This window comes from Sitodiplosis mosellana, unplaced genomic scaffold (genome assembly GCF_009176505.1).
Source record: "Sitodiplosis mosellana isolate CC-2019 unplaced genomic scaffold, AAFC_SMos_1.0 Smas_scaffold_6191, whole genome shotgun sequence".
Classification (NCBI taxonomy): Eukaryota; Metazoa; Arthropoda; class Insecta; order Diptera; family Cecidomyiidae; genus Sitodiplosis; species Sitodiplosis mosellana.
Window position 1 is genome coordinate 5,086,924 of NW_022601432.1, and position 12,849 is coordinate 5,099,772.

The 12,849-nt window shown below is 34.7% G+C and overlaps 2 protein-coding genes across 2 annotated transcripts; both read left to right on the forward strand.

Moving 5' to 3' along the window:
- The first annotated feature begins 2,531 nt into the window (after positions 1–2,531).
- LOC129576819 (larval cuticle protein 65Ag1-like) lies at positions 2,532–3,165 on the forward strand. The gene is made up of 2 exons (XM_055462541.1): positions 2,532–2,708; positions 2,902–3,165. The coding sequence occupies exons 1-2, from the start codon at positions 2,575–2,577 to the stop codon at positions 3,116–3,118; spliced, it is 351 nt and encodes a 116-aa protein (XP_055318516.1). The 5' UTR covers positions 2,532–2,574; the 3' UTR covers positions 3,119–3,165.
- Positions 3,166–6,083: 2,918 nt separating this feature from the next.
- On the forward strand, positions 6,084–6,886 carry LOC129576820 (larval cuticle protein 65Ag1-like). Its single transcript, XM_055462542.1, has 2 exons — positions 6,084–6,269; positions 6,554–6,886. The coding sequence occupies exons 1-2, from the start codon at positions 6,136–6,138 to the stop codon at positions 6,768–6,770; spliced, it is 351 nt and encodes a 116-aa protein (XP_055318517.1). The 5' UTR covers positions 6,084–6,135; the 3' UTR covers positions 6,771–6,886.
- The last annotated feature ends 5,963 nt before the right edge of the window (positions 6,887–12,849 follow it).

The window sequence follows — 12,849 nt, forward strand, 5'->3', positions numbered from 1 at the left end:
TCGGCTTATGATAATTTTTGGGTGTGCATTTTTGGAATTTGAAGATTTATATATAGCTTCAAAGTTTGGCGAAAAAAACACACACCTATTACATAAACCCTGTGATCGGGTCAACATTTTACCAAAATATTCCGACGATTTTCGATTGCGGCTGAATGAAATGACAGTGCAAATTGGATTGAGTAATTTTAATGGCATAATATATATGGCATATGCCATCATCATCAAAATGCAGTGGGTGAATACGAAATCGACAAACTTGTTTTTTTTTTCTTTCTTCTTCTTTTTGTTCATCCAACCAACTCGTTAACGAATGATGATGATGACAGATGCGATGCGATACTCTCTAGATTGGTGATGTGCCAAAATTTTATGTGTTATTAATGCATTAATGCAATAGGTGACCACTGCATCACTTTGATCGATTGATTACATTCGATGATATCATTTCAAACGATCGATTTAACGGTATATCGCAAAATCAACAAATGGACCGTACCGGACCGAACCAGACCGACTGTTTTCCTTGAATCAACCCCAAATGTGATCAAATTGAAAGCAAAGAAAAATTGTGAGTGAATCAATGTGATAAATTAAAATCCAAGGTATCGTCGCTTCACATCCAAGTGTAAATTCACACGAAAATCTGCTTAATTTCGAGCCCATTTCATAAACCATTTCTTCGATGACGCAATTTAATAGGCAATATTTTTGAAATTCGTTGTAAATTAATCCAAATGTTCCTATCACATTTTGGCATTTTAGTCAACGGCATATCAACGGAATATTTTATTTATTTATTTCGTTTGGCAAATGTATAATAACACGTACGCCCTTATAAACTAGTTTACATAGTATAAATATGAAAAATAAAATGTCGTAAATTATTTTTTCACTTTTAGTTTGATTCGATTTGCTTTGATTTTTTCTTTTCCGCAAACTTTGTTTGTTAAGGAAAAGTATTGGTTTTACTAGCCAAAATTTCATGACATCTCCTTTTTCGGACCACTATAACGTCGCGCCAAACTTCAAAAAGCACATAACTGTATACTAGGCAATGTAGATGGGAACAAATCCTATCGATCAAGACCTATCTGCCCCAAAAAATACTTTGTTTACTATGAAAAATGTGCAAAATTGCGATGTGCGTATGGCGTTATTCGAACATTGGGGAGGTGACAAGGGAGTAGCACCAGGAGTAGTACCATTTTGTTCGATGCAATACTTCTCGTAGCACACGCACAACGAACGAAACGATTCCTCCACGCACATAAAATGTGCGGTTCGGAACTATAGCAATAATCCGCATGTATAATATCGTAACCTTTTAACTAAAACATATTAAAAATAATTTATTTATATTCATAATCGAGTCAAGATCTGTTGTCCATATTTGTCATGAGCGTGTCGTTGATTTTTCTATTTGTTTGTAAGTTGGTTGGTTGGTCGATATCTTCGATGGTTTCATGTGGCTAACACATGACTTTTTTTTTCTCTTTGGGATGAAGGTTTCTATCGTTATCACCTTAAGTTCAATTTGAATACATATCTCTGGGTGGCAAAGAAATAGAGAAATAGAGAAAAAAAAAACCATGGACCCATGTCGATGTTGTCCATGCCAAACAAACGCGTGCAAAAATGCCAAACAAAGACGAAGAATCGTCGTAATATTGGGAAAAATAAATAAAGTTAATTTATAGCAGATTAAAAAAAAAACGATACAAGAGTCTAAGCTTCAGCATTCATGGTCTTGATGCTGATACAGTTCTGCAGAAATGAAAATTTGACGAGTTATTTTGTGTGCGTGTACGAAAGAGCTGGTCGGAGTTCAGCGGTTTTTGTGTATGTGTTTATAGCATTTATGGTGATTATTGGTTTCGTTTTCATTTCGCACGTTTTTATTGAAAGTGAAACACACATAACGTATGCCGGCCTTCACACATTTTATTCAATAGACGAAACAGAAGAAGAGTGTGACGATGGACGACAAACAAAAATTGGACCAACGATGTGATATCTGCCATCAATGCGATCGATTCGAGGTACGAGAGAAAAAAAATGCGCGCTTGGATTCGTCGCATACACACATTCAATAACGTATTTTAGCTTCATCAAAATATCATCTCTCTGCGCACATGATACAATGTGATCCGATAAATATTCATTAATTATTTTTTTTTCACTACTCTCCTCGATACTGATGCTGCTGCTATAATCGTAGCAAAGTCAAAGATTCCTTCAAATTAAGAGATTTGAGATAGTGCGCGCAATAAGCTGGAGTAACACCACACATACGCCAGACAAAGGGCAATATTAATATTCATATCTATTGGTTGGTATACTTGGGAAGTTGAAAGAAGAAGAAGAAGAAACAGCAGAAGGCTAAATAGCCATTAACGAATGAAAATGATGATGTTGATAATGATGGTGCACTACATTCGCACAACATCAACTGTTGTAGACCGCTACAATATTTTTTCGTATATAAAGCGAATGACATTCTTCCATCGATATCACATTTCAACTAGCTCTTCAACAAGCAACAAGTGAAACCTCAAAAAAAAAAAAATTAAAATGAAATTCGTTATCGTATTCGCTGCCCTTTTCGCCGTCGCTTTCGCTGCTCCACAAAGCAACCCAGCTGACGCTCAAGCCACCATTGTGAACCAACAAGCCGACATCGACCCACAAGGAAACTACCAATATGCGTAAGTTTAAATACATTTTCTTTCCTAATTTACATGTCGTAGTTTCACTGTTTGCATTCACTTTTCTCATATACGATGGGCTATAATTTCAATTGCAGATTTTTTTTTAGAAAAGTTAAACCAAACTGTTTGCCAGAATTTTGTAAAGTTTGAAAGCAAATTTTAATTTGTCCATGATTTTTTCTCTCCTTAGATCAAAGACCTCAAACGGTATTGAAGCCCAAGAACAAGGACAATTGAAACCAAACCCAGCTCCAAAATCAGCTGAAGATCCAGCTGCCTTCATCGCTGTCCAAGGTCAATTCTCATACACCGGCCCAGACGGTCAACAATACACCGTCCGTTATGTTGCTGATGAAAACGGTTTCCAACCAGAAGCCGCTCATTTGCCAGTTGCCCCAGTTGCTTAAGCATGTCTACGATCAGGGATCAAAAAAAATTCGGACAAGCCATACAAACAAGATCATGTAGTGACTGGTCTTGAACGTTAGATAATAAAGAAAACAAAATCTAAAGAAAAAATCAAAAACATTTTCTTTTATTTGCTCAATTCTTTTGCAACAATCAGTGCAGCAGAGTGCAATTGACATAAGTAGCCAAAAAAAATGGACAATTACAATTGGAATATGAGGATAGTGAATGGCCGGAAATCAGATCGACATCAGAGGAAATAGATCCGTTTTGTTGCCAATGAAACCACAAACATTTATCTTTTATAATCAAGAATTCCAACAACAGTTTTTGTTTCGTTTTTTCTTCTTTCTCGCTATTTTTGGGATCGTAAAAATGCAAACAAAATGCGAATTAGGTGACGGATTCACTCAATTTAGAATAGCATTTTGAAGACGGTGATTTGTTGGTTTTCAGGGTGACCTTTGCGCTGCCATGGAATAATTTAAACTGGATATTGGCGATAACATCTTTACATGATGTATGTGCATTTCAACCTGAAACCAAACGAATGATTGGAATTTTTGGACATTGAACAAAGGTTGCTATTAGTATGGAATTTTTTTTTATCAAACTTATTCACAATTGAATGGTTTGGAGCGAAAATGTAATACAGAAAAGTTGAGCGGAAAAATGTCGATGATGAATGAGCGGAAAAGGGATAGCTGTATAGTAAACTGTATAGTAAACAATAGTGAACTACACTACCGTGCAAAAGTTTGGAACCACTAGGTATTTTTCATACAAATTGACCATTTTTGGTGGACTCATTAACATATTTCGGAAACACCTGCACTCTTGATATTGTGTGCATAGTTTCTACAACATTTCAATAGTAAATCACAGAGGTTTCATCAAAAAAATATTCATGATCAAATTTGTATGAAGATTAAAACAGATCAAATTCAAATTGATATATTTTTTTAAATACGTGAATATTTTTTGATGAAACCTCTGTGATTTACCATTGAAACGTTGTAGAAACTATGCACAAAATTTCAAGAGTGCAGGTGTTTCCGAAATATGTTAATGAGTCCACCAAAAATGGTCAATTTGTATGGAAAATACCCAGTGGTTCCAAACTTTTGCACGGTAATGTATATAGCTATCCCTTTTCATTTGAAATTTTTCCGCTCAACTTTTCTGTATTACATTTTCGCTCGAAACCATTCAATTACACCTAGGGTAAAAAAATTCCATTGGTGCCGAACATTATTGCATTGTATCCATTGAAAAAGAGATGGAAAGAGACGGAAACACAGAGAGAGAGAGAGTCTGCTCTCGAAAAATAGCTTTACCCCACATTTATTAGAGAAAAAAAAAACATCAAAAACGAAAAGAGACTTTTTTAAAACACGAATATTGTATTTCATTTTATTTTTACAAAATTCAGATTTTTGAAACAAAATCAATTGTTTTGACTGCGGAGAGAGCCGCTACTCTGATTGATGTTATGAAGAATGCACTCGATAAATTCAACGAATTTTTTCTGTGTGATTTCGTTGAATTTATCGCATCATTTTATCTTTAATTCACCGTGTGTTAGCATATTTTAAAAGCATACATTACATTACATTACAACTTACACACGGCATAAGAGGGATTTTGTCATAAAATATAAGTACTTACTTTGCAAAGTGGAAAAAAGTCTTCAGTGGATGAGCCTAGATATTAGATTTTAGAAACTAGAGAGAGATAAGTCTTATCTAATTTGCTATGTGATCCCTTTGTTTCCACCAATGTACAAATCGGTGTTGTATACTGCACAAATATATATTCAGTCTTCATCCCATTTGAATTCAAATGTTTCTTAGCTTCGTTTTTTCTTCAATTCGAGAAAGAAATGTGTATGCATTGCGCAACTAAGAAAAATTCCCGTTGTTCATAGTCTGAAAGATGTATTATGATAATTCATTTGCAGTTTTGATGAACATGGCTCAATCTTCAAACTCTTTCCGTTTTGATTTTGAACCCAAAAAATTCACACAATGGCACCACATAATGTATTCTGACCTTCAAACATTTTCTTTTTTTTTCTACACACATTAGCTGATATTTGATAATGATAAGATACACCGACGACGACGATGACGACAACAACAACGACGATCAGACAAAAAAAATGTAACGAATGAAAAAAATCCGAATCCTTCTATTCAAAATTAATTAATCCGATAGACAATTCCAAGTTATCAACATTATAATGCAGTGAGTTCTAATTAAAATATTCAGATTGAGATGAACTAAATATTTTTTTTTATGTGCAAAACAGACAACAAAGATAATAAATTCACGGATGTCTGCACTAGTGTTGACGTTTATGCTTGTATCGTATGATTGGTTTTACTAGCTTGTTGCGAGAATACCAGAAAAAATAAGAATTTTCAATGGGTTAAAGAATGAGAGTCATTTTACTAATTTGGGAAAAATTCGTTATATTTATTACGTTCGTTCGTCCATCAACGATAAAATTCAACACCAAATCTATGCACACACTTAAGCACATAATACAATGGTAGTATATGCGACGCTCCATATCATATTGCTGGCGATCTGATAAATATTCATCACAAATGTGTTTTTTGTTTCGTATTTAGTTATTGTTTAAAATTTTCGAAATGATATTCATGTCAAACGGCGGGAGTATGATATACACACAGAGAGAGAGTAAAGAAAAAAATGATAATAAAACCAGAAAAAGGTGATTCACACATTAAACTGAATGATATATTCGGCGACTAACGAGCTTTTAGATTAACATTCAAATATATTACTGGATGCCGAAGCGAGAGAGAAACAACGTTGAAAAAGAAGTAGAAGGCTGAATGTCCATAAGACGAAAAAGCGGACTGCATGCGCACAACGCTTTGGAACTATCAAGCGACAAAATTTGTGTATAAAAGGCGATCGCGAATCTTCATTCGACATCACATTTCAACTAGCTGTTCAGCAAGTAACAAGTGAAAAAAAAATCAAAATGAAATTCGTTATCGTATTCGCCGCCCTCTTCGCCGTCGCTTTGGCCGCTCCACAAAGCAACCCAGCTGACGCTCAAGCCACCATCGTCGAACAAAACTCCGACATCGACCCACAAGGAAACTTCCAATACTCGTAAGTTTTCAAATCAATTCCACTGCTTTTGTTTTGTTTCGGCTGATTGGTTCGATTCATTTGACCGGAGCTTTCCGTGATACGAAGTTCCCGAACTAATTCAACATTCAAATTTCTCCACTTTTCTCACGTACGATGGGACAGTTTCAATACGGATATATCGAGAAAAGTGAAACGAATTATATACTCTTTTTATTTCTTACCGCTTATTGATATCAACCATGGTTTTCCTACTACACATGGACTAATTAACTTTTTGTTTTCATTTTCTTTGCTGCATATAGATCAAAGACATCAAACGGAATCTCGGCCCAAGAACAAGGACAATTGAAACCAAACCCAGCCCCAAAATCAGCTGAAGACCCATCAGCCTTCATCGCTGTTCAAGGTTCATTCTCATACACCGGCCCAGACGGTCAACAATACACCGTCAACTACGTTGCTGATGAGAACGGTTTCCAACCACAAGGCGCTCACTTGCCAGTTGCTCCAGTTGCATAAGTCAATCCAATACATCGATGATTTAATGTGAACACCAGACATTTTTATACAAATAACATCCTGTATAGATTTGTCTGAGCACTTAGTTAATAAATTGAAAAAAGTCGCAGAAAAAAAACACACACTCTTTTTATTGTCACCATTAGAATTCTTTTACAGGAACACTTTTGGATTATTTCTAGTGTATGCCATCGAACAATAAATGAACAAGTGATTGAAAAAGGAAGTGAAAATTTGGGGAAAAAAACCAATCACGCCGATAAAATGAACTGATTGGCACAATAATTAGTGGAAGATTCGAAAAAAGTCAAACATTTCAAACTTCCAAAATGCAAACATGACACAACTTTCGATTTCTCTTCCATAGTCGGATCAGTTGAAAACGATGCAAAGCGGAACTTTATGTGATACTAGCGATTCCCGCGCGCTTCGCTACGCGAAAGAAAAACAGAAAAAAAACAAATTTTCTTAATGTATTCTTGGCGGATAATGAGTTAATGAATTAAATTAACAAATTGATGGCTGCAATGTCCTGCTGTAAAACTTTATATCTCTCATTCCACAATGTCTCGAAATGTCTGAAAATGTTTTTCTTTCAATTTCTAAAAATACCATAAAATAATCCTATGTCACGCAATATTTGTTTGCAAAAATGGTGTTAAGTCGTGTTAACTCGACCACGATGGACCGTGATGGACCAAGATGTTTGTAGGAACCTTCTCCAGATCAAGAGCTTTCCAACGGTATCTTTGGATCCCAAATCGAATGAACGGTTTGGCCAAACATTCGTGACATACATACATACAACTCTTTTTTATATATATATAGATGAGAAAGTTGTAGAATCTTTGAAAAACCAATTATTGGATTACATAATACATTTTGCTTCATTGTTTTCGACTCAAGAACACTGATCAAATCGTGAGACCACTTTTTTGATGAATTCTTTTAAATTCATCTTCTGATTTCATTCTTTAAGGCTATAGTTTGAAGAAGCAAGACGTCGGCTTTGCATTAAGCGATGGTTGAACTCTACCATCTTCACTTTTTCTTTAATCACTTTTGAATTCAAATTGATTATGAATATTCACGTTAATTTATGTTATGCTCATAAAATGCGGTAAATTTATTTATTTATTTATTCGTAAGTGGGCGAATTTCGATGGCGGTATGGAAATGCTTATTTTTGTGTATGATGCTATTATGGAATATGGAAAAAGCTCGTTGAATTTTTTCGATAGAGCTTCGCGTTTGGTATGCATGAAATAACACAACACGTTTGTTGAAATCAGGTTTACCAACACATTTGGCATTGAATGCTGTGCGCCAATGTAACAAAAAAAAACTTGAATCAATTTCATCTGAATATTTTGAATGAATAATTATTAGATCATTGAGACAATTTAACATTAGCTATAGCTGCCCTAACAATTTGTTTTCACCCCGAAAACTACTTCATTAGATATCATTTAAAAGAATCTATGGAAGAAAAAATATCCCTCTTGCCGTTACAAATCGTTTCTCCAACCAATTTTATATCGATTACTGCTTTGGAAAGGCTGTAGTCACGAAACATTTCTCTACGTTGTTTTGGTGAAGATGTTTTCTCGAACGGCAAGAGGGACATTTTAGCTCACGCTTTCTAGGCAATCGCATTTGAGCGATGGGTGCATGTATACTTAGTGCATATTCAGTGCTATTTGTTATTAAAAATCAAGGATACTTTGGCGGATGAATCAAAAAAATATCGTCTCGAGGGATAAATTCTCAATTTAATTGTTTTTACCACTGAAAAAATTCTAGGTCATCATCAATCATAAGCTTTTATCAACTCTTTGAATTGGTGTTTGATTGAAAAATTCAATTGAGTAGATTTTTTTTTTGGAAATAGTATTCAAATGGCTTTGATATATAGCATTATTTCAACGAAGGGTTGTAACAGTGATATGATCAGCACATGAGCACCATCTCTACTGATTGCCATGTAAATGAATAGAATGTCTATTTCTTCTTTTTTTTCTCTACATCAATTGCATACGACTTATGGTAACTCTCTGTAATCATTAGAGGTGGCGCTACTTATGCGCATCAATTGACTTTTACATTGGCTCTTATGTACTGTGCGTGCCTTTTGTATTTCAATGAGTGAAACCTGGAGTTATGAACAACAAGAATACTCAACGTTGTCATTACACGATTATGTGGTTAGAAATAAAAATTTGATTGTGCAATGCACAGTTTGTATCCTGATTTCGTTTACGCGATGTTTATAATATAAAACCGTTGGCAAGATACACATTGAACGGTCCAAATTTTGTTCTCAGCCCCACAATTAGTTGAAGGCCAAGAACAAGGAAAATTTGTTCGAATTCTTGTATTTACGTCAAAAAATGCAACTATTTTGAACATTTTTTTTTTTGGTTGAAATTCATTCAACCGTTGAATACAAAAACGTCTAAAAATGAAACAAAATCGTTTAATAAAAATAACAATTTCGCCTAAAGGAAATGGTCCCTTTTTTTTTAACAAATTCGTCTAAAATAATTTCTTTCAAAATCGTCTAAATACGAGTTTTCTGGCAAACTTGACAAAAACGTCTAATAACAAAATGTTTATTTAAAGTGACAATATCATCTAAAACACTCTCAAAAATCACAAATTCATATGATATTTTCATCCTGAAAAAATCGCCTGAAATATGCCAAAAACGACTATGAACAAGTTCATTTAAGAATCACATATTTTGCCGAATATTCATTCGATTTTTTTTTATTTTTCTCTTCACAACACATTCCACATGAGCTTAGTTTGATTCCAACAAACATGTGTTTTAAGATTGCTGAGCATCTCAGCATTTTATAAGGCACGGATATATCCGAGCATATCGACGACGCATACAGTGGCGTGCGTTGCTACGCGCATCCGCAACGACTTGACCGGAATGTGTATGTTGTTGCTGCGTGCAGCCACATCAACTGAACACACTTCAGTCGAGTCGTTGCGGCTGCACGTAGCAACACACGCCACTGTATTATACAGTATGCGTTGTCGATATGCTCGGATATATCCGTGCCTTACGAAATGCTGAGATGCTCAGCAATCTTAAAACACATGTTTGGATTCCAAAAAGTGATATGATCAAAACCATGCCCAATGAATTTGATAAGACATACACTGAAGATGGCTTTCCAATCCGGAGAGTATTTTTTCATTTGCAAATCATGTTGGGATATTTCAGGCGATTTTTTCAGCATGAAAATATCATATGAATTTGTGATTTTTGAGAGTGTTTTAGATGATATTGTCACTTTAAATAAACATTTTGTCCATGGATGTTTTTGGGGGGTTTTAGACGTTTTTGTCAATTTTACCAGAAAACTCGTATTTAGACGATTTTGTTATTTTAAAACCCGATTTTATTAACCCTCAACTGCATAAGCCCCCTTTTGGCGAGCTTCATTTAAACGCCTGTATAATGTGAACCGTACGTCAGATCACATTGCTTTAAAAGGATTATTTATTCATCAATGTTTTCTCTTTATTTTTGTCTTTGAAACCATTTATCTATGTAGTGCGGTTGTTGCGTTTTAAACAAAAATGTGCAGGAAAACAAAAAGAATGACAACCATTTTCTGGGTTATTTTGTCTTATTTCAACATGACACGATTGTGACTTTTTTCAATAGATGGCGCTGTATGTGTCACATGTAAATACCTTAGATAATGTATGAAAACCTTTGAACTTTCATTGATTTTGGGTTTTTTCAATAGATGGACTTATAAATTTCACGTACAAATATCATGAAAAGTTCAAATAGGGCAAAGCTGGTAGTCATTCTTTGACAAATTAAATTACTCCCCTCCAAAATTAGACACATTTTTGGCACTTTTAAACAATGGATTTGATTGTTCTCTGATTTATGTCAAACGCATTTTCTGACTAAACCATCAGGAATCTAGGATGATCAATATTTTTTTCGTTATCTATGGCCAAAAATCAACCAAGTACCAGTACTCCCATCCTGGGAAAAATTCATGCAGTTGAGGGTTAAGAAAAAAATTGTCTAATTTTTGGATGATATTGTCATTTAAAAAATATTATTTTAGACGAATTTGTTAAAAAAAGGGACGATTTCCTTTAGACGAAATTGTTATTTTTTTAGACGATTTTGTTTTATTTTTAGACGGTTTTGTAACCAGCCTTTTTTTTATTGTTTCTTCTTATTCCAAAAGTTAATGCTGATTTTTTTTTCTTCCGTAAGGATAGCATTTCCAATGTATTTTACATGCGAAATTCCTTCCATTCCAAATACATTGTCAATACATTTATTATGGATAGATTAACGGTACTTTTTTGTAAACAAAACACTTGCACTCCAACGTTTGAGCATAGTCAGTGTATTTTATAAGGAAGATATTGTCTATATGGTCACGGTCATGGAGGTGTAACGTTACTGACATACAAATGAGCTCATAACATGGCCACTATCAGAGATATTTCAGAAGAGTGAAGACAAAAAATGTAGATCGAGTAATGGGCAACAATAATCGAGTCATAAAATGGAACTTTTTTTTTTTGGTTTTTGTAGAGATATAAGCGTGTGAAACATACCTAGAAAATTCGCAAGTTTTCATACATTTTTTTTAACACCTTCTTATTCTTTTGCATATATTTAGCATAACAAGTACACAGACTGTAGAGTTTCTTGTATTAAATGAATTTTAGTATTGGGTCTACCAGTTAATTCGTGCGGTTTTTTTACAAGTCCGTAAGTAAGAAATATCGATTTTTTCTGTTAATCCCTGGTATTGTATATTGAAAAGCATGTCTATTGACTAGATCGAGAGGAGAGTAAGTTCATCTGACTTTGTTACGAAAGAGGAGAGTAAGTTTCTTTCGACTCAAAAATGGTTAAAGGCGAGTATGTTCATTTTTGGCGGGTCCTCGCGGTTTCCGCGGAACTGATAAGAGATAACAACTTAGTGTCTTCGGCAAAGTTGTAGCACTTGAGGTCTTCTATAACATTGCTGAAGTCAATTATCTCTTATCTCTTATCAGTTCCGCGAAAAGCGCGAAAAATGATAAGTAAAAAAAGTTCTATATAAAATTTGCTTTTTTATGTGCGCGATTTGCGCGCAACTGATAAGAGATAAGAGATAGATGTCTTCAGCAATGTTATAGAAGACCTCGAGTACTACAACTTTGCCGAAGACACTATGTTGTTATCTTTTATCAGTTCCGCGGAAACCGTGAAAAACCGCGGAGGCTAGACGGGATGCCAACATACTTCCTTTTAACGCAGATAGAATCAACAGAAATCATACTCTCCACTTTCAAAATATATTCGAATTTTTTCACATACTCTCCTCTCGATCTAGTCAATAGATGTAAAAATCTACACAAATCCACCTCTGACACTTGAAATTTATTCAGGCAAACACATGTTTCATTGTTTGGCAATATATTATCTCCATCCCAAAAAAAGGAGTTTTGCGGGGGAATTTTTTTCTACGCCCAAAAAATGTGAAAAAAAAACATTATTCTTGTACCGAGTCGACTCTGATAGTGAAGGATGGACCTTTCTCGATAGACTCAAGCATATCAAACCATATTTTGATTGTGGCTACTTGTCATTATAGGGGGCGCCACAATCACTCTCCCAAAAATGGGTGATTTTCGATATTTGCGGGGGTGGGGACGCTACGGGCTATTGAAAGATGGTAGAACCTTATCAAAATGTTAGCTCTAATCGTTCCCAACAATAACTAATCGGTATACACCAATTTCTGACAGCAGAATCGAAAAAATGAGTCATTGCCACTAAAAAAAGTCGATTTTTGAGGAAAAAAAATTCATGACGTTTTGGCTGCCAATTCAAAAATTTCTAACAAGCAGTTGATTCCGAAAATGCTCTATGCCCCCGCTGTAATCTCCAGACATTCCGCTTTCTTTCTACCACTTGTTTCAGACGATTCAATATCATCTAAGTGGAGAACGGTTGACGTATTTTCATAAAAAGCAAAAAATGGTAAATCCTTACATAACCTCAAAAATACCGTAACTTTTTCGAGCTGATATC